At 41.4% G+C, this 22,637-nt stretch overlaps 1 protein-coding gene and 1 long non-coding RNA gene across 2 annotated transcripts in view; both read left to right on the top strand.

Moving 5' to 3' along the window:
• The first annotated feature begins 226 nt into the window (after positions 1-226).
• Positions 227-1,529, top strand: LOC146967429 (uncharacterized). The gene is made up of 3 exons (XR_015034394.1): positions 227-311; positions 1,230-1,329; positions 1,471-1,529. It is a non-coding gene; the product is annotated as an uncharacterized LOC146967429 (long non-coding RNA).
• A 1,411-nt stretch (positions 1,530-2,940) lies between these two features.
• Positions 2,941-22,637, top strand: part of sema4gb (sema domain, immunoglobulin domain (Ig), transmembrane domain (TM) and short cytoplasmic domain, (semaphorin) 4Gb) — a 42,352-nt gene continuing 22,655 nt past the window's right edge. The window contains exons 1-2 of the mRNA XM_085760684.1: positions 2,941-3,056; positions 8,985-9,236. Of these exons, the coding sequence (XP_085616810.1) occupies positions 9,092-9,236 (145 nt within the window). The 5' untranslated portion in view covers positions 2,941-3,056; positions 8,985-9,091. The remainder of the gene's footprint in view (positions 3,057-8,984; positions 9,237-22,637) is intronic.

Here is a 22,637-nt window from a genome sequence, read left to right as displayed (position 1 = left end):
TGGCTCCAGGGTCTTCTGAAAGGAGAAAGGGTTGAAGCTGGTCCCTACAAGAACAGGCGGCAAGTACACACTAATACACGTCCAAATTTCCTATGACGTCTGCAACGATGTACTGTCCAGTGCTTATAAATATGACATGACTAAACGGTAACAAAGTAGTAACTAAACTTATTACCATCACGTTGTTCTTCAATAATCACTTTAGATTTTGTATTTTCTCCCCTCAGACCGAGGACGTACTATGGCGGGCAGTACAATGAGAGTCGTTTCTATGTCCTGCACCAGGATTTCCTCAGATATGTGCGAAACAGGTCACACTCAAACTTTTTACTTGATGTGGTTTATTATAACAATGATAAAACTTTTCATGTAACATAAATTCAAACCAAAAAAAGAATAATGATAAAGGAACAATGGCAAAACTAGCAGTAATTGTGATAGTTAACTACATGATCTGGCGTCTGATGGCTGAAAACCAACCTCGCAACATCAGTGTAGTACCTGGCCGCTGCCGCCCCGGTGTCCCAGCTTTCCTCTCTGCAGCGCCGTGACACAAACGCGCTCCGTAACCCGTAATCTTTTGTTTATGACAGTTAAGACTACACAAATATACACGTCGTAACATCCCTGTATTGATATTTTCACCGGTTTTGTTGTAAACAAATGCTCTTGGCAGGGCAGAGGGGTAGTAAAACAGCGGAACAGTAATGTTTTTTTTTCCTTAATTACAATGGAGCTGCAGATAGAGCCATTAGAAATGAATGCAACTGATTTTTTAATGTATTTAATTATGACAGACTTTGTTAGTTTTAGGTTCAATTTCTGCAAAAAGGTCATTTCAATAAGTTTTCAATAAACAACCAGTCCGGCCCTCGACTTGTACCAATTTTTTAATTTTGGCCCAGGATATATTTGAGTTTGACACCCCTGGTCTAGAGATTATAAAAACTTGGCTTGGACTTTCAACACCTTGGAGTGAATGATTGTGACAGTATTAGGCTAGATAACAATCAAACATTACAGTCTTGTTCAGTGACACTAAACTCTCATGTGGCAGATGTCACATATTCAATGACGTCACATATTTATTTCAATGACGTCACAGATTTTGTATTTCGATGGCATCCATCCAGTTAAAAAAAATCCCCACCACAGCACTGTTCCCAATGTATTCATTAAAATGCTATGATCGACAGTATTAAAACCAAAATTCTAAACATCACCTACAGGTTCTTACTGTCTCGTAATGTGAATTCCACCCACTGGCCACTTGTCAGACCGACCAATGGGGCATTCACTCTCTTCCTGGCTCTACACACCTGTGACACAGTAAGTTGATCAAATTTGACTAGTTGCTGCACCTTTGTAATATGATCTAATATGTCATTAGAGAGATTTGTGCGTGAACCACTGTACCTTGATATAACTTATTCTTTGGTGTGAATACTCCCTAATTCTTTCTTTTCTCAGGTAAATGCGTATGGATTCATGACTGAGGACTACAAGAAATACTACAACTATTATGTAGATAGGGGCACCAAAACCCGCGTCATTTTCTTCATCAACCACGACTCCATCCTGGAGATGAAAACTTGGAAAAAACTACATGACACTAAAATAATGAAACTGTTTCAAAGAACAGATTCAGACACAAGGACATGAGAGCAAATGTAATACTGATACAATTAAGATTTTGTACACTTTTTTATTCTTGTGATTGAAAACTAGATAAGCTCAGGGCAGTGGCGATTTGTCTTTAAGTCCAACTTAAAAATCAACAGGTCACTCAACATATAGGCTCACCCAGAAAAAACATAAAGTAGTAAATCAGCAGATAATATAACTTAAATCAAATAAAACAATATTCATATGAAAAAAAGATAATAATAATAATAATAACGAAGTAATCCGAATGGTAGTATTACCAAAGTCCTTCTAGGCAATATAGAACGTCTCTGGTATTACATAATTGAAAAAAAAAAAAAAAAAATCAAAACAACTAGCTACTACACTCAGTCGTCTCATTCATGAAACGTGAGCAAGCACTGATTTGTGTGTAAACCATGCAGCTGAAATTTACATGGATTTCTGCATTCTTCAATCTCAGGTTTTCAGACATGTTTACTCCCTAATATCAGTATTGGCATCAGCTCCAATCACTTCAGCCCTAACACACACACACACACACACACACACACAGGTTATAAAACACCTATATAAAGTACAGTATATTTGTTGGCTTTCATGGAGCTCTGTTGGTGGGAAACAGTGAAAAAAACATTTTTGTTGTTCTCGTTCTTTTCCAGCAGGGGTCACTCACTAAACATGGATCACATGGACACACTCATGTTCAGTCTTCTCCTGTATGAGGAGGGACCTAACTAAGTCTGACAAATTAAGGAGCCTAAATGCAAAGATTGAATGTTGAGAGAGAAAAAAAAAATCATATTGAAGTAATTTCCAACCAGACCTGTTTCAGTAATGTTTCTATGTGGTTTGCTGTATTCAACATTGAAATATAACTTCACTATAGTGTTTCCATTCACTAAAATACTTGTTTTCTTTCTTTCTTTCTTTTCTTTCTTTTTTTATCTATCCAACCTGGAAATAGCAACAGGAACAGACATGAAAACATACCATATGGCTTGTTGCATTTGTCTTAGAGAATATTATATGATTATCTTAATTTATGATTTTATATATCATTGTTAAATTATTTAAACAATCGTACCAACTTTTATTCACCAAAACAAAAGAAAAGCAAAAGAGGAAATGGTCAGGGGTGGGCTGAGCTCTGTGTGTGTGTGTGTGTGTGTGTGTGTGTGTGTGTGTGTGTGTGTGTGTGTGTGTGTGTGTGTGTGTGTGTGTGTGTGTGTGTGTGTGTGTGTGTGTGTGAGAGAGAGAGAGAGAGAGAGAGAGAGAGAGAGAGAGAGAGAGAGAGAGCATTGGGTAACTGCAGCAGCGGCAGAGCAGCTCGGTGCTTCGCAGCGGTGAGGACGTCTCTCTCTCTCACTCAGAGTCGAAAGGATTTCTCGCGGACTCCAGGAAACAGACAGGTGAGTCGGTCCTTTCATGCGCTTCGTGTGTTTCTCCCACTTTGCCCCCGCCAACACACACACGCACACACACACACACACACACACACACACACACACACACACACACACACACACACACACACACACACACACACACACACACACACTCCCTCTCTCTCTCTCTATCCTACACGTATGTGGACGCAGGTGAAGGTGACCACACGTTGTGCAGTCGGTGCTGTTCTGCTGCTGCAGTCCAGGTCGGACAGGTGCACATGGGGCGGACAGACGCTGTTGTAGTAGCTACGTTCTCGCTTTAACCTTTGTGTTGTCAAACCTGACCCGAACTGTTTGTCTGCTGATGAAAACAGTATGATCTACGTCGTTGCAGCGTTTCTATCAACTTTTACACACTATTTTTTGAATTGTATGGTCAATAGAGCTTTATGGAAACACACATCATGTTTGAGTGCAAATCTAATCAGGATATTGTTTGGAAACCATTTCAATTGGAAATAGTTATCAGTGTGGTCTGGATATGGCACTTACAAGAGAGAACCCTGAGAGAAACCTTCCTTTATGTTTTAAAAACATTTGATAATGGGTCAAATTTGCGCTCAGTCAGCACCACAGGAAGGTTAAAGTGTTATGGTGTCTGTATTAGTGTCTATATTAGACCTGAAAACATTTATTCCTTAAAGCTGGCTCCACTGTTTTCCTAAAGTCAAAGGTAGAATAGAAGAATCATACATTACATGTGCTGTATGCTGTCACTGAATCCATTACCAAAGCTTGGCACTGCTTTCCATTGAGTCAAAGGTTATATTAATGTTCTGTAAATCAGTTTGGGCCCATTTAAAACTTCTGCATGGTTGCCAGGTTGAGGGAAAAGCTCTTTGACTGTTGAGCAGTCATGAAAGAAATACAAGCAAAATGAAATACAATGTTGCATTCAAATCATATCTGTGCAAAGAATAAGTACAGAGACAATACATGTCGTGTTCAATGGGCTTTTTCAAAGTATTATGATAATCTAATATGCAATCAATTATATCATCTTATTATGTATTTCACTATCGTGGCAGGAAGCAAAGCTGATTTAAACTCATTCATATACTTCCAGATAATTAACCAGATAGTTTAATCTCACATTTCCATCATAGTCTGTTGTTAAATTGATTTGGCGCACAATTATAAGAGATGATAAGCACATTATTTTCTCCTGAAATGTTGTGATATGTAAAGTGGTAGATAAGCCTATATACTGTCGAAATTCTCCTTAAGTGCTTGAATAAGTCAACAATAAAGGGCTGCATGTACCTTTTTAAATGTTAGTATGTCATCTGTCATTACAACAGACAACAGATGACATTTGATATTAGAATAATAAATACAGAACATGTATTGCACAATAGGTTATAATTGCACAATAGGTTATAATGACATATACAGTGCATTACAACATGGTCTCACATGTCTTGGAAGAATAAACTTTAACCTCATCAGGTCAGATTCAGTATCATCCTGCACCCTGTGATTACTCTCTACACCGTCTGATAGTCGATATAATGTTTTCGTCACTGCTAAAGAGAAGAGAGCAACTTTTCCCACTGGTCCAGGAAACCAAAACTAGGAAATGCTGGGCGAGTCGACCACTAAAAAATAATATCAAAATAACTATAAATACAAAACGATATATTTATTGAAAATGGACCCATTAACAAGTGTTGGTAACGTAGATTAATCCACATTAGTATGAGACTCTTTTATAACCAGAAGCAAACTCCTCGGGGTCTCTTTAATGTGAATTTATTTTGTAATGAACAATTTATTCAGGTTAGTTTGGGGAAATAACTGATCCGAGGCCACTGTGTTTAGTCTTTGTGTGTACATATGTGGTGTTTGCTGTAGCTAAATGTCTAAATGTATCAGTCCAGTTGCTTATTTTACCCAGAAATGTAAAACACATCATTATTATAGAAACCAAGACAACAAAGGATCATTAGATGTTGAAAAGGTGCTGATTTCAACAAGAATTATGGACCTAACCAAGTCGGTTTTGTGTTTAAACCTTACCAAACCATGATTTTTTATTTTAGTAACCACAGTGTTACACTGTCTGGTGCAGTGTTTATTATGGTAACAATGACAACCAAGGTCCATTCAAGCGTTGAAGGTGCCACTCACTCGCACCGCAGGGTTGAAAAACGACCTCCATGGTTGTTTAGGTTGGAGGACTTTCCATCCAAGGACTGTCATCACCTGATTGTGTGGTGGAAGATTTCAGTAACAGGCAGAAGAACAGTCTATTTGACCGTTGAAATTCAGCGCAGTGTCTCGTGTCCCTGATGATCACATGTGGTCAGTGTTGAGTGTCATAGTGCAATAATGTGCAAGTTTTTACATCAGATTGACCCATGCAGAGAAAACCTCTGTAATTTTAAGTTTACACAGACTCTGGTTAGTTACAACAAAATCACAATTTCATACTTCTCCAAGAAGATTTGTCTTCAGATTCTTCACGTCGTGGTGAACGTGGCCCACAGGGTGAGCCCACTCATTCTTCCCTTAATGTGCAGCTAATCTCATTTATGCTTCAGCTCTGTGAAAACCTTTGGGGTAAAGAAAGAAAGAAAGACAGGGGGAAAAAAAGAATTGCAGTATGTATTGCACACAATTCCTTTAATGAAATATAATGTTGATGCTGTTGTGTTTGTTGGGAGCTGCTTTAATCTAAGCTACAGTGGCGTGTTTGGCATCTTAAGTGGTTTCAAATGAAAGAAAAGTACAAGAACACTTCACCTGTCTTATTGATCTTCCCGCAGAAATGTCAGACTAGATGTTTAGCAAATCATTCTGTCCTGCTTGACAGATGGTCGTATTGGAAAACAGCTTCATCACAGTCTGTAAATGTCTTCATACTCTGTAGGTGAGTAATGGCTCCTTTTCAAGATGTCTGATGAGCCCAGAAGAGCAGAGAGACTATCACCAAAATTAGGTTAAAAAGTCCCAGTAGATCTGTCTGAGGCCCAGCTCTATGGATCAATGGACAGGAAGAAACTGATAGTCTTTGCTAAGTAAAAGGTGCCTCAGACGCCGCCTGCTGTCTTTGTTCGATTCCCTTCCTCTCCTGTCATGCACGGTGCATCTGTGGCTGATGTGTTTGTTTACCTTCACCCCCCCCCCCCCTCTCCTGGAGTTTCCATGCTTTCGTCACCACGTCATCATCGCCCTTGCCAACTCCTGCACCCGGCGCAGATGCAGATGTGTTGAGACAATGGTGTGTTTGCTGTGAGCTATGCGTGCATGAGGGCAAAACCACACCAAAGGGCCTCTCACCAGCATTTCCCGCCTGTCTGCTGCTTGATCTGCTGCCGGCCGCTTGTTTTCCCAGCTTTAGCTCATGTTGCCTTCACTTAACAGCGTTTAAAGGGGAACTCCACTGCTCGTGCGACATCAAAAACTCTTCAGTCATTGAAATAAATAGTTATTTAGTTACTTATTTTTGTGTTATGCCGACAAAACAACAAGACCTTATATGATAAATGATGCTAATACTCCAGTACAGGAACCTGTGGAAGAGGTGAAGTTAGCAGTAACTGTAAACCACAGATTTGGAATAAATTACCATTAGATGTGAAAACATTAAACTGACTCTAAACCTTTAAATACTGAGGCAAAATTATGGCTGGAATAAAGTCTAATTTGCAAGCAGCTACAAATGTCAGAGCATCTTTTCATTTTGTTTGCTCTCAGCTGTAACACCAGTTGACAACCTTAATTCCTTTTCCTAGTCATTATCAATCAGTCTGTTTGCCTGTGTAGGTTTTTATGCGAGTATGTGGCTTTGATTGTCAGTTTTCATTTCCATTTTACTGTGATGTATCATGTGCATCATTTGCGAAAAAGGCAAACCAGCAGCAAGGACTGCAAATTGACCATGGCCAGAAGCCCTGTATACATTACACTGGCTGCACTTTAATTAGATGTAACACTGCCAATATGTACTGTGTCTGACAAATGAACCGATAAATAAAAAAAAGTCTTAACTGAGGGTTCACATAACAGCTTTTTCTGGAGCTCCTGATTTTGCTAACACTCCCTCTGCTTTAATGTACTTCTGTAAAGAGAAGTTTTCCTTGAAACCACCGGTCACACTGATGTTTGGTCTGCACGGCCTCCTCACCTCAGCTTCCTCACTTATAGGATACAGATGAAACACCAAGAAGACAATCATGCAGTTTCACTTCTTCCTCACAACTTGAGCTTAGATATATCTATTGGACTGGTTAAAGCAAAGCAACTGTAGGAAAGGCAGCAAAAGTACATGGACATTACTATGTAAAGCCAACGTCGTCACTAAATCTGTCACATTTCATCTCTCACTGTCTCATCCCATAGGTTACAGAGCTTAGCAGCCAAAGTGCTAACAGAGAGGTCATTAGCTTCATTGTGCTTCATGCTGCGAGTGATTTGCAGCAGCAGCAGCAGCCGTGGAGATTAAGCTGGTTATTCTCCAGTGTCACTGCGCGGCGGAGCAGGATTCACAGTGTTGACCCTTTGATCGGTGACAGAGCCAGAGAACGAGCAGCCAGGCGGAGATTGTGCTGATGGCACGGGGCCTAATCTCTAGATTATCCATCATGCTGCTCCAGTGTGCACACAGCTAATTAAGAGATGAAGTTGTGTGTTGCAATATCGCATCATGAGTCGTATGTGTATGTGTGTGTGTGTGTGTGTGTGTGTGTGTGTGTGTGGTAGGGTGGAGGGAGACGCATTATTTAAACTCCCCAAACTTTTTAAATGGTCTTTTTATGTAACGACACCTTTGTCGTTCACTTTGGCTAATTGGTTGTACTCAGAGAGTGATCATGCATATCAGCATCTAATTTTCTGCTCATGCAGCCGAGTAGGCAAAAGAGTCTCTTCACCATCATTGTGCCCTTTGTGCACGTTCTGGCATCGCTATTGTCTGTTTCTGGCGAACACAGGGGACATTAGAGGAAAAACTGTAATTTCATTCATTTTCTGCTACTACAATAACCCATAGTGTAAAGTAACTAACTTCATTATTCATAAACAGATACTCTTCAAAAGAGACTTGAATACTTTAAAGTGCACAACATTCATCTGACAGCTTTAAACAATAGTAGCCTTTCAGATTCAGATGTTGCAGACGTTGCATTATTTAAAAGTTGAAGCCTTTTTTGGTGTGTGAGCCTCCACAGAGCAGCAGCACCAAAGGAGACATTTCTGCTATAAACATTTCCAGTGGTTTCATTTAAATAATTCCCCAAAGATTAAAGATGTAGAACAAGCTCCACCACCGCCAACAAAAACAGCAAAGTACTGCATTCAGCACATTTGGTTCGATCTGTATAAAAATTTTTATCTATAATAATATCACTTACAATCACATATGAGTTGTAATTTTGTGATTTTAGTGTTTTAACTTCTTACATTGTTTCTATCAATCTTTATAATCTAATATATAGCTATAAATATAATATCACAACTAATATTTCATTCTCTTAATGTTTTTATTTCTCTTTAACTTTTTAATTTTTATTATCCTAACTACATAGTACTTGTATTATTTACTCTTTTTTGAACCCTTCTTTATTATTTCAGTTCTGCATGTTATAATATTGCTGTCTGTGTTCATTAGTCTCTAAAGATGAGTCCATTTCAGTTTTTTCTTTCACTCACTAATTGAGTGCTCACTGATTGATTGACAAAAGTATTTCTACATGATTTGTTGTGCTGCACACAACAACTTTGACTATTAATACCAATAGTTTCTCCTGAGTAATGACTGTTTGTTCTGCTGATGTCCATCTTGATTTTAATCTGTGTCTCTGAAACAACTTCAACCTCAATACAAGAAGCTCATTTGGTCGTTTCTTGTTTATCTAATAATCGTTGTTTTCCTCTTTCTCTGCACAGATTCCTCTCAGCTGTCAGGATAATCAAAGAGTCCGAGGCCTGAAGATAAACTCCTCTCAAACTTAGATTATTTGTGCACAACCAATCAAGGTTGGTGTGTGTGAAACATGGGGCACCAGAGGTCAGTCCGACCCCTCCTGTTCCCGCTGCTGCTCCTGCTGCTCCTGGCCAGACTGTCGCAGCTGTGGGCCTTCCCCTTCAGCCCGTCTTTGGACTTGGACGTCACTCCCAGGACAACTGTCGTCTCCAAAGGTGAGGGCTGGCTGAGCTCAGTTTTTCTAGGTCAGTGGTTGTTGTTCCAGCTGTGGGAGACACGAGGATATGCTGTGTCAATGGTGAACATGCGCATCAAGGAGAAGTTGGTTGTTGTGGTGCTGGTTTGCTGATTTTTGCGCACTTCAGCAACAACGTCAGCAGCCGCTGCTTCTCATGACATCTCATCTCATCTCGAAACAAATGAACATGACACATGTAGTATCAGATTCTCTCACATGACGTCCATCACAAATCCATATCTCTAATTAGACATTAGAGGAAGAAGGTGCCTGTCTGAAAATTAGCTGAGTTTTAGTCATCACACTGCCAACAGGAACTGCTAAAAGTGAATTCGACACATGTTAGTTTAAAAAATTTAAACAAATACAAGATTAAAAAGATTAGACATGTTTCAAAACATGAACTGACAACATAATAATAACGGTGTGTTCCTTCAACTTGAAGCTCAGATTTTCCAAGTTTCCAGTTCGCTAAAAGGTCAGAAGTGCCAACTCAGAAATTTGGATGAACTTCATTCATGCAGTTCAAGATGGCTGCTCCATGCGTCAACAGTGAATAAAAGCTATAAATTACACTGTTAATCAGCTTTTTTTGTCCTTAAATTAGTCGGAACGGCAGTATTTTGCAACTTCTTACTGAGGACATGCTGTTATGTTGTTTAAACGCTAATTATCTCTCACAGTGTGTTGCTATTGGCTGGGATTACAGTAGCTGGCAATGCCAACTACAACAATAGCCACCAAGAGGGAAACAACGGCGTTCGTTCGTCATGAAAAGTAACTGGGACTTGGTCAACTCGGGTGTGATGTCATTCCCAGGTCTGAATTCGGACTTCCAAGGTGAATTGAACACACCATCGCTATCTGCAGCAGTATGGGGGGGGGGGCTGCAGTTGCAAAAACATGGCGACATAATTATCTCCCAAGGGTGGTGGGAGGTTGTTGACTCTTAAAACACGTCGTCCATCCATGCAAACACACGTGCAGCAGCAGCAGCAGCCGACTAAACACTCACCTCGGCTCGCTGTCCCCATTTGATGCTGCTCCAGCCTCTTCCCTCCCCCTCCCCACGTTAAAAAGAGGTGGCACAGTTTTTCGAAGTTGGCCCTGAAGACAGCTCCTCCATGCTCGGAGTTATTAATCGCCTCTCTCAAGCCCTGTCCTAGATCACACGGCTCAGCAAACACCTCTAATGAAACAATAGACAGGAGGGCCTCATAAAAGAAGACCGGAGCACACTGGGCCTGATTAGTGTCCGTGCAGAAAATACTGCTGAATAGGTGTGTTTTGGCACTTTTAAACACATGACCAGAGCTGCTGCTGCTGCTGCCTCTCCTCTCTTACCTTACCCACCTCACCTCGCTCCCACCAGCTCACCTTTCCCCTCCTTCTCCCCCCCCCCCCCCCCCTCGCTCTCTCTCCTCGCCCCCCATCACTGCGGCAGAGGCTGCCACTGCCACTGCCACTGCTGCAGCTGCAGCGAGAGAGAGAGAAAGAGAGAGGGAACTCCGGGCGCTGGCAGTCTGATGGGATAGCGGCGCTCTTAGCTCCACTCCGCTCCCTCTCCACTTCCTCTTCAGTCCTCAGAGGATGAGTATTATTAGAGGACGGGCCCGGCTTCATCTCCAGCCGAGCTCGCAGGTGCAATGTCGGAGGAAAGAGCTGTTGAGAGCGTTGCAGCATGTGATGATGATGGTGATGATGATGGGAGGATTTGCTGCTCTGCGTTCTGAATTACAATCAATTAGAGATACTGTGTGTGCATCTGCTACTTTTTCATGATTCGAATGGCAATATTTAGTTTGCTGGAGAGAGAGGAACTCCTCCTCGTATGCTTCTGCTGCTGTTATGGAGCTGTTTACTCCACAGCCACTGGGAACTGACAGCACTGAAATGATTCCTAATATGCACAGTTATTTATCAGCCGAAATGAAAAGGGACACGCTCGATTAACTCTGCGGAGTTCGTCAGACAGGGCAGCACGTATAATTCATGAGGCCTCATTAAGAAAGTTTGTAACAAACATCACAGACAGAGCTCATTGTCTATTCTGAAAGCCTCTAAATCGTCGTGTCTCCGGCTATTTATTTACACGTCTCTGACTCTGCCTCGGATTATAAATCATACATACTGCCTGGCTTCTCCAGGCACAGCCAGTCTATCACCGCACATTTTATTTTTCCCCTTGCCCTCACAGAAAGTCGTCCTTGACCTACTTTTTAAAAAAACCACAAGAGGAAGCATGTCAGCGCATGTGAGAGTGGAGTGTGTGCACGTGTGTCAGCATGAGTTTCATCAGTCCCCATGCATGCATGTTGTCCCAGTTGCCCATGTGTGTGTGTGTGTGTGTGTGGGAGGAGAGTGCTATCTGGGTTTTTACATTCAATCATATCGTGTAAAATCTGCATACATGCACCTGCTTGTCGCTTCCCCTGTGGAGACAGACGTCACTTGGCGGGGGGACGGGGTAGGGGTGGACTGCCTGGGCGCAAACTGCTGTAGCCTATGTATATGGAAGAGGGATGTGCTGTTGTTGTGTGTGGGTGTCGCTACCTATGGGAGATATTGTATCGTGGGAGGATTTATATTATGTTTCTCAGATGGGGTGAGGGGGCGCTCATTAAGTTACAGTATATGCTTTGCAGATAACCTGCATAAGTGGGAGTACAAGGACATGCTGTATATAAGAGGGAGATCACACTGATACAGGAAAGAAAATGAGACTAGATGACATTATGCACTTTTATATGGAAATCTCCAGGGACAGTTCTGCTGGGAAACCACAACATAACTTAAAAGTATACAGTAAAGGAGCTGCTGACTGGGCCAATTGAATATCAGCAACTGTTTTGATAGTTTAAAAATCTTAAAGCAAAAGCAATAACAAACATGACCAAGTTTCACCTTCAAAGAAGATGTAACAGGCATTTTCTCTGGGTTTTTTTCAGCATCATCTCCTATACAGACTTAACAGCTACTAAATGCATAATAACTACTAGGTAGCTAGTCATCTAATCCACAAACAACTACACGTCATCTGTGTATGTAAACTTTGTCACCACTGCAGATAAGATCCATCAAATCATTGCTCGCTTATCAATAAAATATCAGAGTTGTGACCTTTGCCTTAAAGTACTATAGGTCTACCATTTAAAGAGGAACTATGCAAGATTTTAACCTTAACTATGCTACATTTTTACCTTAATTAAACAGCTTCAGAGTAATAGTGATGGTTAAATAAATGACCTGTAACTTGTTCCAGGGAGAATGGAGGCTCTCTGCCTTCCACCTAGCATTTCTTGGCCGAAAACCAACTTTGTAAGATCAAACCCTTCGACCCAGCTCAAACATGCCCTGTAACCCGTAATCTCTTGTTTAGGACAAATAACACTACATAAATATACACATCATACATTTATGATAAATCACGCTTTCCACTGCTCCATGGATTGATTTCTCGCCGGCTTCTAAGAAAAAAAATGTGCGTATTTCCCCTTTAAAGAGCTCGAGGAGCTGCAGCAATGATTAGCTGACTAACTGATTAGCTTATCAACATTAGCTACATTTATCAGCATCCGCCATATAGTTGAATTATCTTCAGTGAAAAATAACAAACATGACCCGGTTTCACCTTCAAACAAGATGGAACAAGCATTAGACACGATGGTTTATAAATTTAAAAATGGTAATAAAACCCCATATAAAGTCCAGTGATTTGTTTGTGAAGCGTAAATAGCCACATTTGAGGGTTAGATTGTGTATTTTACAGTATGTGACAGGGTGCCGATGGTTTTCTACCTCCCCCAGAGGTGAGATTCATGCTTGGCCATGTTGTGAACCCGGCTGTTTGGCCTGTGGGGCGCCTGCTTCACCAGACCTGAAGTAATGGAGTGGTGAAATATTGATATGCTGTAAGTTGTCTGTTGCTGCTGTGACAAGCTTGGGTAGTAAAAAAAAAAAAAAAAAAGCAGTCTCGGTGGTGAGTGAGAGTCCTTATTGTTGACACCAGTGATATTGTGGTGGTGGTGGATCTGCCTGGTATAATAAACCCTGCTGCCAGCCTGATGCTTTTTCTTTTTTGGTAGAGTTTTCTTTTCTCTATTCAGTACTGGGCAATTACAGCACTGAGGAGCTGGGCCAGTGATAGCCACCAATTTACTGTTCAGCCAAATCCAAATCTATTATTGTCGGCACAAACAGCCCGAGCAGCTGCATCGACTGTGTGTTGAACACTGAAAACATTGATAATTTACTCATATTATCAGCTGGGTTTTGGCTGCTTTGAATGAAGTTATTAAATCTGAACCTCAGCATGTGTGACACCATTCATTTTCACTTTTTTAAAAAAATTTTTATGCTATCCTCTCCGTGGCGATATTTCACGCCCCTTGGACCATGAGATTCCCATGACGCTTTGATCTTATTCCCTTCTTGATAGTGCTGATGTGTGATTCTGACAGGCTCTTATCGGTGATTCACTTACAGCATCTCGCAGACGAGGCTTGAAATAACACAAGCGCTGGTGGTTGTGTTGTACGTCGTGGGGTTGGCTTTTCTTTTCCTGAGATGAAAGTCTTGGCTGTCTTTCATCTCGTTCTGCAGTCTCCCTGGTCCAACCGAGTCCTGTGAAAGTTCTGGCTCTGAGACAAGCTCTGAATTTTGTCAGTGTCATCGTGGGTAGTGAAGTAAACACAACGAGACCGCTTTGACATAATAATAAGTGAGCTGTCTGTCTGACAACTTTATTGACGAAGAACTGAGCACAGGGCTTAGAGTTGTAAGCTCCTGCTTTTTCTTTAAGCCTCAAAAACTTTAACTCCTGAAAAGTAAGTGGTAATTGGGATGAACTTCAACCTGCACATAAGGTTCATGTTAAAACCGTAGCCTACATCCAGTATATATAAAGATAGATGTACATAGCCTCTGTGTCGTCACCTATAATGAGTTTTTGAAGCTCATAGTGGGCTCTTCCACTGTCGCCATCTTGGCAGCACCTGACTCCGCCCCTATAACTCTGACTCATTGTTGGAGCCAGACTCTAGTGGTCATTATAGGAACTGCAGTTTTTGGTACTTTCAAACTGCTGACGAGGTTTTAATTCATCACTAAGATGACCATTTTCTCAAATCAAATAATAGTGATTATAATTGTGTTTGTGGAAAGTCGAAAACCTTTTTGTTGTTTGATTAAGCGATTATCTCATGGTAGCCTCTGAGCTTTGAGAGTGGAACAAAACAAACTGATTTGATTAAGATTTCAGTTCTTACAGCTTCACTGGCTTCCCATGGAGGCCAGGTCATGTCATATCTAATTATTAATAATGATGATAAGACTTTACAGAAGTGTTCCTTACACTTTATGATTAGATGGCGCAGTTATAACTCTTGGTCACAGATGGTCAAGCTTCCTACAGTCTGGTGCTTTTAAAGCAAAGCCCAAACAATGGCTGTTAAATGTATTCCTTAACAGAAATATGAATATATTAAAATTGTATTATACAATATTATAGATATAGGTTATATATATTATATAATCTAATGAAATGTAGAACAGCCGGTGTCTTTTATGCTTTTTCTAGCATCTTAAAATTGGATGTTGAATGTTGAACACCAGGGACGACGAGGGAAATATAAGTTCACCCTGACAAAGTCTGACATGTACTATTTTTGTTCGCTACACATATTTGAGTGTTGTCACTCAGCCTAAACCTAACACTATCTGAATCTGACACCTTGGCTCAGTCCCAACACACCTGTGGATAATTTGATCCGATCCAGCGTTTTTTTTTGTTTTGTTTTGTTTTGTTTTTGACCCGACACAGAAGAAGAACAGTGACACTGACAGCAGCGTGATGCGCCGCTAATTAACAGGAAGTCCAGTCATGGTCAGAAACAATAGCAACACATGTCATTCTCACCGCTGCTCTTCATGGTCTGACTTCACACTCTGTGGCGATAAAGAAACACCACAGTGAGACCCGTGAACCTCACACAGCTGAGGACTGTGGCTCTCAACGGATCTAACCTTTACTGAAGAAACAGGCCGTGTGAGAGCTGCAGAGTCCCGGCTTAATGGGAAATAGATGTTGTTGTTGCTGTTGTTGAAGTTTTCGTCTTGTTTTTTCTTCCCTCTGATCTCCAGTGAACGAGATTTATGTGCATCTCAAAATGTGGGAAGATGAAACAAAAACCTGGTACGGATACTACTACTATATATTAGCATTTATACCTGGCTGGAAGGTGTCGTTACACTTCCAATTATTGAATCAATAAACATCAATAGTCACTGTATTTTAACAAGAAATACAGCATTTATTTGTTGTGTCAGTTTTTGTTCTCACCAATCACTGCGACAATAACAAATGGTAACTTTATGGTATTCTTTCTTATTCTTTAAACAGCTATTACTGTACACTAAATAATTAGCGCATTATACGCATTATGTAGTGCACTCAAATTATGTAGCACAGTATTTAACCTATGTCTAGGTTGCTCCCTTTGCACTTGTAGCGTATATTCTATTGTTTTAGACATTGTAGGATATATTTTATCATATACTTACTCTTTGTATCCTATTTATCTTTCTTGCACATTTCCCTTTGGAGCATCCTGGCAGAAGAATTTCCTTCGGGATCTACTCTATCTATCTATCTATCTATCTATCTATCTATCTATCTATCTATCTATCTATCTATCTATCTATCTATCTATGCAATCTTCACATTATACAAGAAACACACAGGATTCGATTTCAGCACACGGCTGAGCTCTGTAAACCTACAGCACATCTCTCCTCTTCCTTAACTGTCCATTATACAGAATAAAAACAAACAGGGATTCGATTATGTTTGTTATTGTTTTGTCTGTAATGACAAACGGGGTTTTCACTAATGTCTCCACCTCTCTGTTTGCTGTCTGTCTGTCTGTTGTTGCGGTTCAGTTGCAATCAAAGACACATTTCCAGTATAGTACGACAGCGGTGTGGTCAATTATGTTCTCTATTGTAAACTGCAGGTAACCATAGCAACAGTACTTTTCCTTTTCTTGTTACAGTGAAATTATCCTCCTAACCATGAAAACAAACGATAAAAAAGCAAAAAAAAAAAAAAAAGGAGACGAATTTGAAACACAGCAGCAGCGTCTGTATTCGCCCGCTGTGAGCGTGATGATAACACACGTCCAGATGAAAAAAATATCAACAACAATGGACGACTTGGTACCAGAGGGGAGGGGGGCTTCTTAATGTTTGCCATCTATTTTTGTCGACCACGCACTAGGACATCCGGGTTTATATATTATTGCTTACATAATGCAGAGTCATGTTTACTGACGCTTACGCCTTATAAAGACGTGAAGAAGGAGAAGAAACGCTTATATAACGTGGACGACGGAGTTGATGACAACTGACAGTTCTGACACTGTCCAACGAGCTTAAGTCACTTTTTCCTTCCAGCATTTGTTCCCAAATCTTTTTTGTAAGCACGCGTATGTGTGTGTGTGTGTGTGTGTGTGTGTGTGTGTGTGTGTGCGTGTGTTTATGCATGCATGTGTTTGTGTGTGTGTCACATGCTCTCCATAGCGATCAGCCACTGAGTCACACAGGAAGTCACACACTGCGATGACTGTGTGTGGTGGTGATAGACACAGTGGATTTACTATCATCCTGGAGCCCACATGGTGGATTACAAACACGTCGGAGAGCGAACGGGCGCGTTCTGGACTCGCCACCTGTGACGGCTCAGAGCTGAGACACTGGGGAAACACACACACACACACACACACACAGAGAGAGAGAGAGAACACGCGCTGCTCAGATCTTCTGACTCGCTGACAGAGATTTCCTCACCCTATTTCAAAAGACAGATGAAGGGCAAAATGAGTGCAAAGTGTGTGTGTGAGTGGGAGTGTGTCTCTGTGTGTGTGTGTGTGTGTGTGTGTGTGTGTGTGTGTGTGTGTGTGTGTGTGTGTGTGTGTGTGTGTGTGTGTGTGTGTGTGTGTGTGTGTGTGTGTGGCCACTGGAAAAAACTGACAGATGTTTTTAAGGGTCAGTTGTTTTTGATGCTTTGCCTTCATCCAGTGATGTAGGCCTACTGAACATTCACACAAATAGGTCTGCAATAACACACACACACACACACACACACACACACACACACACGCCCACATGAAGACAACAGTAAACCAGTTAACAGGCGTCTGTCACACCTCGGCGCTCTGTTGACTTTCCTCACTGATTTTGAAGCAAAACACAAGGTACAGTCAGTGTGTAAAAGTTTCTTTTGTTTTCACTTGAAGAAAGAAGAAGAAAAGAAAAACATAACGGAGAGTTATGTTTAATGTGCTTTTTTTTTTTGCTTATTCTGTTGGTTTTATATCCTACAACTTTTCTGCTTTGATTCAGCCGTATTAAACCCATTCATAACCCTTTTATAAACAATGCGGTTCTTCCTCAAGTCACTAATAATAACTTTACCGAAACAAAATATAGGACGAAATTAACCAAAGATACAATAACCTGATCAAGGCTGATAATAAAACAAAGACATGAAGAAAATAATCAGCAGGACGTTTTAGAAGAATCAGTTTATCACAAACAATAACAAAACACATGTTTGAGATAAAATAAGTTTCAGTTTATTTACTCAAACTAAAAATATTCGTCCATTTTTGGGCCTAAACTGCATCGAATCTTCAAAACGCTTTCTATACAAACATGATGTGGTTGTGTGTCTGTTCTCTCTACACTGAGAAGAAGCTCTTTACTTTCTGCACAAAACAAAAGTCCACTTTCTTTTCTTATTCCCTCACAGACGACGGATTGGTTCTGGAGAACAGCTGTAATTGCTGCCCATTGATTTTCACTCCTGTGACTTGGGTTAAACTGAAGCGTTGACTTTCTCCTTCATAGGTCTGCGTGTGTGTGTGTTGTCACCAAAGATACTGAGAGAAGCACAAAACAACACAACACACTCTCATCATGCCAGGTCTGAGACAAGGTCGCTGTGGCCCCTGGGGGCCGGGGACATCGCGTACGTCACCGTGGTCCTTCTCATCAGCGCCGTGCTTGTTGTTATATCATGCAGCAGCCACTATTTTTATAAGATATAGAAACCAAGGCCTGTGCTTTGCGCTCTGAGATGACTCATGGGCGGTGAGTCTCGACACGGCCTTGGGCTTCCATTGTGTTTGCATAACTCTCGTCATCTCACAAGATTAAGCGCCGCCGCTTTCCTCGTAACGTCTTGTTGATCAGTGTTTTTTTATTTCGGGAAGTGCTCACGTGTCTCGTATAGTTTCAGTTCATCCATCATTGCCTGCTGCCAATTACTCACCTGCCCCGTGTTTTGCGATCATCCAACCTCCCATACGCTCTATCATCCTGTTCTCCTGTCAGATCGTCTTTGTTCCTCCTCGTGTGTTGGTCTCTCTCTCTCTCTCTCTGTCGTTTCTCACTAAGCTTTGTTCTCTGTTTTTTTGGAGTTCTGCCTGTTTCCTGTCTGGATTTGTTAGTTTGACTCAGACTGATTATCTGAGTGTGTGACTGGCCGCCCGGCTTCCCACTAAAAGGATTATTAGTCTCTCTGAACTTTAACTTTGTTTATTTATTCATATATGTGCATGTTTTTTCCATCTGTTTTCTGTCTGTCATCTCCTGCTCATCAATATGTCCCGTGCACAGACAGGTGTGTGTGCACGGCTTTGTACATGTGAACGGAGGAGAGTGCGCCCCTGCTGCGTGGCTCCTGCCCCTCGCTGCCGCCTCCCGGCGTGTCCTGACCTTTGCTGTGTGACAGGAGCTGCTCATCATTGCTCACTGAAATCTGACGAGTAAAAGATGCTCGTCACAGAGTCTGTATCCGTAGAGGTCGTCGTTGTATAACAAAGTTGTTGGTTTTTGCTCCTTTTTTTTAATTGACAACAAGAGTATACACAGGACTGAGTACAGTTAGAGATGAGATGAGTTCATGCAACATTAATACACAAACAAACATGCCAGGGGGTTGACAGCAAAACAGGAAAAAGAAAAACTTATTCAGTAAATATGAGATCATACTTTTTAACAGATTTTTTATTTTCACAATCACAAAGGGAGGAGATATATTATCCAACGTATGCAGACAGTTCCAGGAGAGCTCAGTGGGTAACGGCATTGACTTATAGACCGGGAGGCTGTTGGTTTGAATCCCTCAGTGCGGTGTGGCTTTTAAGCTCCTGGGTCAACAGAAGAATAGTTTATTATTGCTCAGGCTGATGGCTGCTGGCCTCCTCGGCTTTGGTTTGGGTCTGTCCCCATAGCTCTGCGGTTTAAGCACTTGTCTAAAGAGACAGCGACCAAGTGCAGGGTGACTGGGGAGCCGGCCACCGTCTCCCATCTCTGAAGGAGACATCCAGCTCGACAGCTCAGTGGGCGAGGACACTGGACTGGACTTGGGAGGCTGTGGGTTCAGTTCACAGTCATTGCAGATATGTTGCAGAAGAGGAGCTTTCTTATGTGAAAAGCATTTGCTGGAATCGGTAGCAGAACATTTCAGTTGACGTCATTATTATTAAGTATTATCAGGAAATGTGATGTAAGATTATACAGTAGTATGTTGGACCTGAGGCTTTATCTCATCCAGCTGGATGATAATGCGAGGCTAATGGTTCAAATCCCACTTAGGGATACTAGGTTTTCTGGGTCAGCAAGATCTGCAGAGCTTGTTTATTGTTGTATTTGCTGTAACCACAAACTAATTGTGTTTTGTGTTATTACTTAGTAAGTATTATCAGGAAGTATAATGATAGATAATAATAGCATGGTGGACCTGAAGGCTGAACACATCCAGCTGGAGAGCTATCGTCTATGGAATTGGAGGTTGTGGGTTCAAAACCTATTTTGGGCTAGTAGGTTTTCTGGGTCAGCGAGATCTGCAGAAGAGCTTGTTTTTCTTATGATATAAAAGTATTTGTTTTAATCACAACGGATTATATTGTGTGTCATTATTAGGAAGTATTATCAGGAAGTGTAATGAAAGATAATAGCGTGGACTCCCGGATGCTCAACAACCGTGTGGCCTTGGGCTCGGCCCCCAGATGTTAGTAATAATCAATCAACACCTGTTCCCCCAGAGCTCAACAGAGAAGACAAAAAACTGTGTGAGCATCCTTCCTCTGGTTTCACCCAGATCTAACTACCTTCCCCTTCTTCGATGAAGCTGTAGCATCTATTTCACTTCACTTCGTTGTACCACTGTATAAAACAAGAAGCTTAAAGGGATAGTTCAACATTTTGGCAATTTGGCCCATTATACATTCACCATGCTATGAGATAATAACAGAACGTTACCAGACAGAGTTGTTTTAGAGGTAAATTCATGCAAAACCGCTGATGCGCGTTCCCATCAGGGGCAGTTTTCAGCAAGCAGTCTCTGCATTTACCTCTAAAACAACTCTGTCTCATAACGTTCTGTTATTATCTCATAGCGTGGTGAATGTGCAGGTCACAACTTGTCCACGAGAGCGTTTTGGAGTTGTTGGATTGTGTATTTGATGAGTTTGATGAGGGAAACCAAGAAATCCCATGAGCCTCCGTAGCGTAGCTCTGAGCAGCTCGCGGCTCTGCTCCGCCGTTCTAAAAACAGCTTGCACCGACAATTAAAGGTAACGAACCTACTGCTATGACTATCGGGATTATGGCAATGGGCCAACTTGCCAAAATGTTGAACTATCCCTTTAACTCTCTGATGTGAGAAGTAACTGGAACTGTTGTAGCAGCTTTAGTTGTGTTTGTGTAATTGTGCACTAATTCAGGTGTGGCCTTTTCATGCAGAGGTAGTCAAAGTGATCTACTGAGAGCGTTGGCTTGTTTATAACTTTTTTACGAGCTGCAGAGGCTCGTACGATTCACGCTAATGACTCCAAATGAACATTGTGAAGATTAATGATGTTAAAATGCTGCGTCCTTTAAATGTCACCGCTCTTAAGATGGAAAAAAAAAATGCAGAGCGGATGTTCGGTCGGTGCAGAGTTTTTTTTCCTTCTGCAGCTGTAAAAAGCAGTGTCATCCTCCCCGGAGCTGTCGCGTGGACGATCGGTGTGACAGGTACGACAGCGGCAGTATGGTAACGACCTAATTACTGACCAGTGAGAGGGCGTCTGTAGTTGTCTGGCTGTCAGTGATAGAGCAGCAGGGACGGTGGGCGGTGAGAGGGACCGCAGCCCGACTCCAGTCCCTGCTCTTCAACGGGACGCTGTCACGATCCGTCAGTCAGTGGTCAGTGTGTCCATGTGACAGTTGGACAGGCAGCCAGTCATGTGGGGGAGGAAACACCCTCCATGTGATGTCGGGGAGGGGGCAACCACTCTAAACTGTTGTATTACGCAAGATCAAAACTCGCTGTCAGACTCATTATCGTCACGGTGTTTGTGAATTAGAGCAGGAAGAGTATTAGTATTAGTGTGGAGCCTCCAGGAGTTTGTGTGTGTGTGTGTGTCTTTGTGTATCTTTGTTTTTACGTAAACAATGATTCAAGTTTCAGGTGGGAGGGTCCTTTAACTGGTTTGACAGCATTTCCTGTCAAACACGAACCTGATCGTTGACATGAAACCTGTCATTTTTTCCATCTTTTGACCAAAGCAGAAACAATCTCTTATTCCTCTTAAACAAACGTATCTCAATACTTAAGCTATAGTTTTATATTAAATACAAACAGCTGGATGCAGAAAGTCTGTGGCTGGATGATGCACCTTTAAGTGTTTCTGCATGGATAATGGAGGGGATAATGAGACAACAGGCCCCCTGGGCACAGACATGTACAACACCCCAACTCTGTAATATAAGAGACAGAGTGACAACAAACACACTAACACAGGTGTTTATGGTTGTTTTGACTCTTTTTTAATCATTTCTGTTGTAGTTTACATCCAATGTGTTTTTTTTTATGTGTCTCTATGTCGCCATCTCTTTGTATTGTCTCATTTTGTGCCCTTCTTCTAGTAGTTTTGTATATCTGCTTGTTTTGTAGTTGTTCTTTTGGTAATTACATCTTTCTGCTTCACTTCATGGCCATTTTGCACCTATTTTTTGTCATTTTGTGTCTTTTCATAGTGGTTTTGTGCATCTTTGTTGTTGTTTTATGTGACTTTGTAGCTGTTTTGTGACACTTTCTAATATTTTGTCTCTCTTTGTGGCTGTTTTGCATCTATTTGTTGTCATTTTGTGTCTCTTCTTAGTTGTTTTGTGCCTCATTGTGGCTGTTTTGCATCTATTTGTGGTCGCTCTATGTCTCTTTGTAGTCATTTGATGACATAAGTTGAGATACTTCCTGCAGGTCGGCCTGGACCCTTAGACCCAGTGCCGTCTGTGCCAAATACCAAAAGTTCACATTTCACCCAGTTAG

This window comes from Trachurus japonicus, chromosome 19, assembly GCF_045865225.1.
Source record: "Trachurus japonicus isolate A0001 chromosome 19, Traja_1.0".
Lineage (NCBI taxonomy): Eukaryota > Metazoa > Chordata > Actinopteri > Carangiformes > Carangidae > Trachurus > Trachurus japonicus.
The sequence above is the reverse complement of the archived record's forward strand: the minus strand, read 5'-3'. Positions and strand labels throughout refer to the sequence as shown.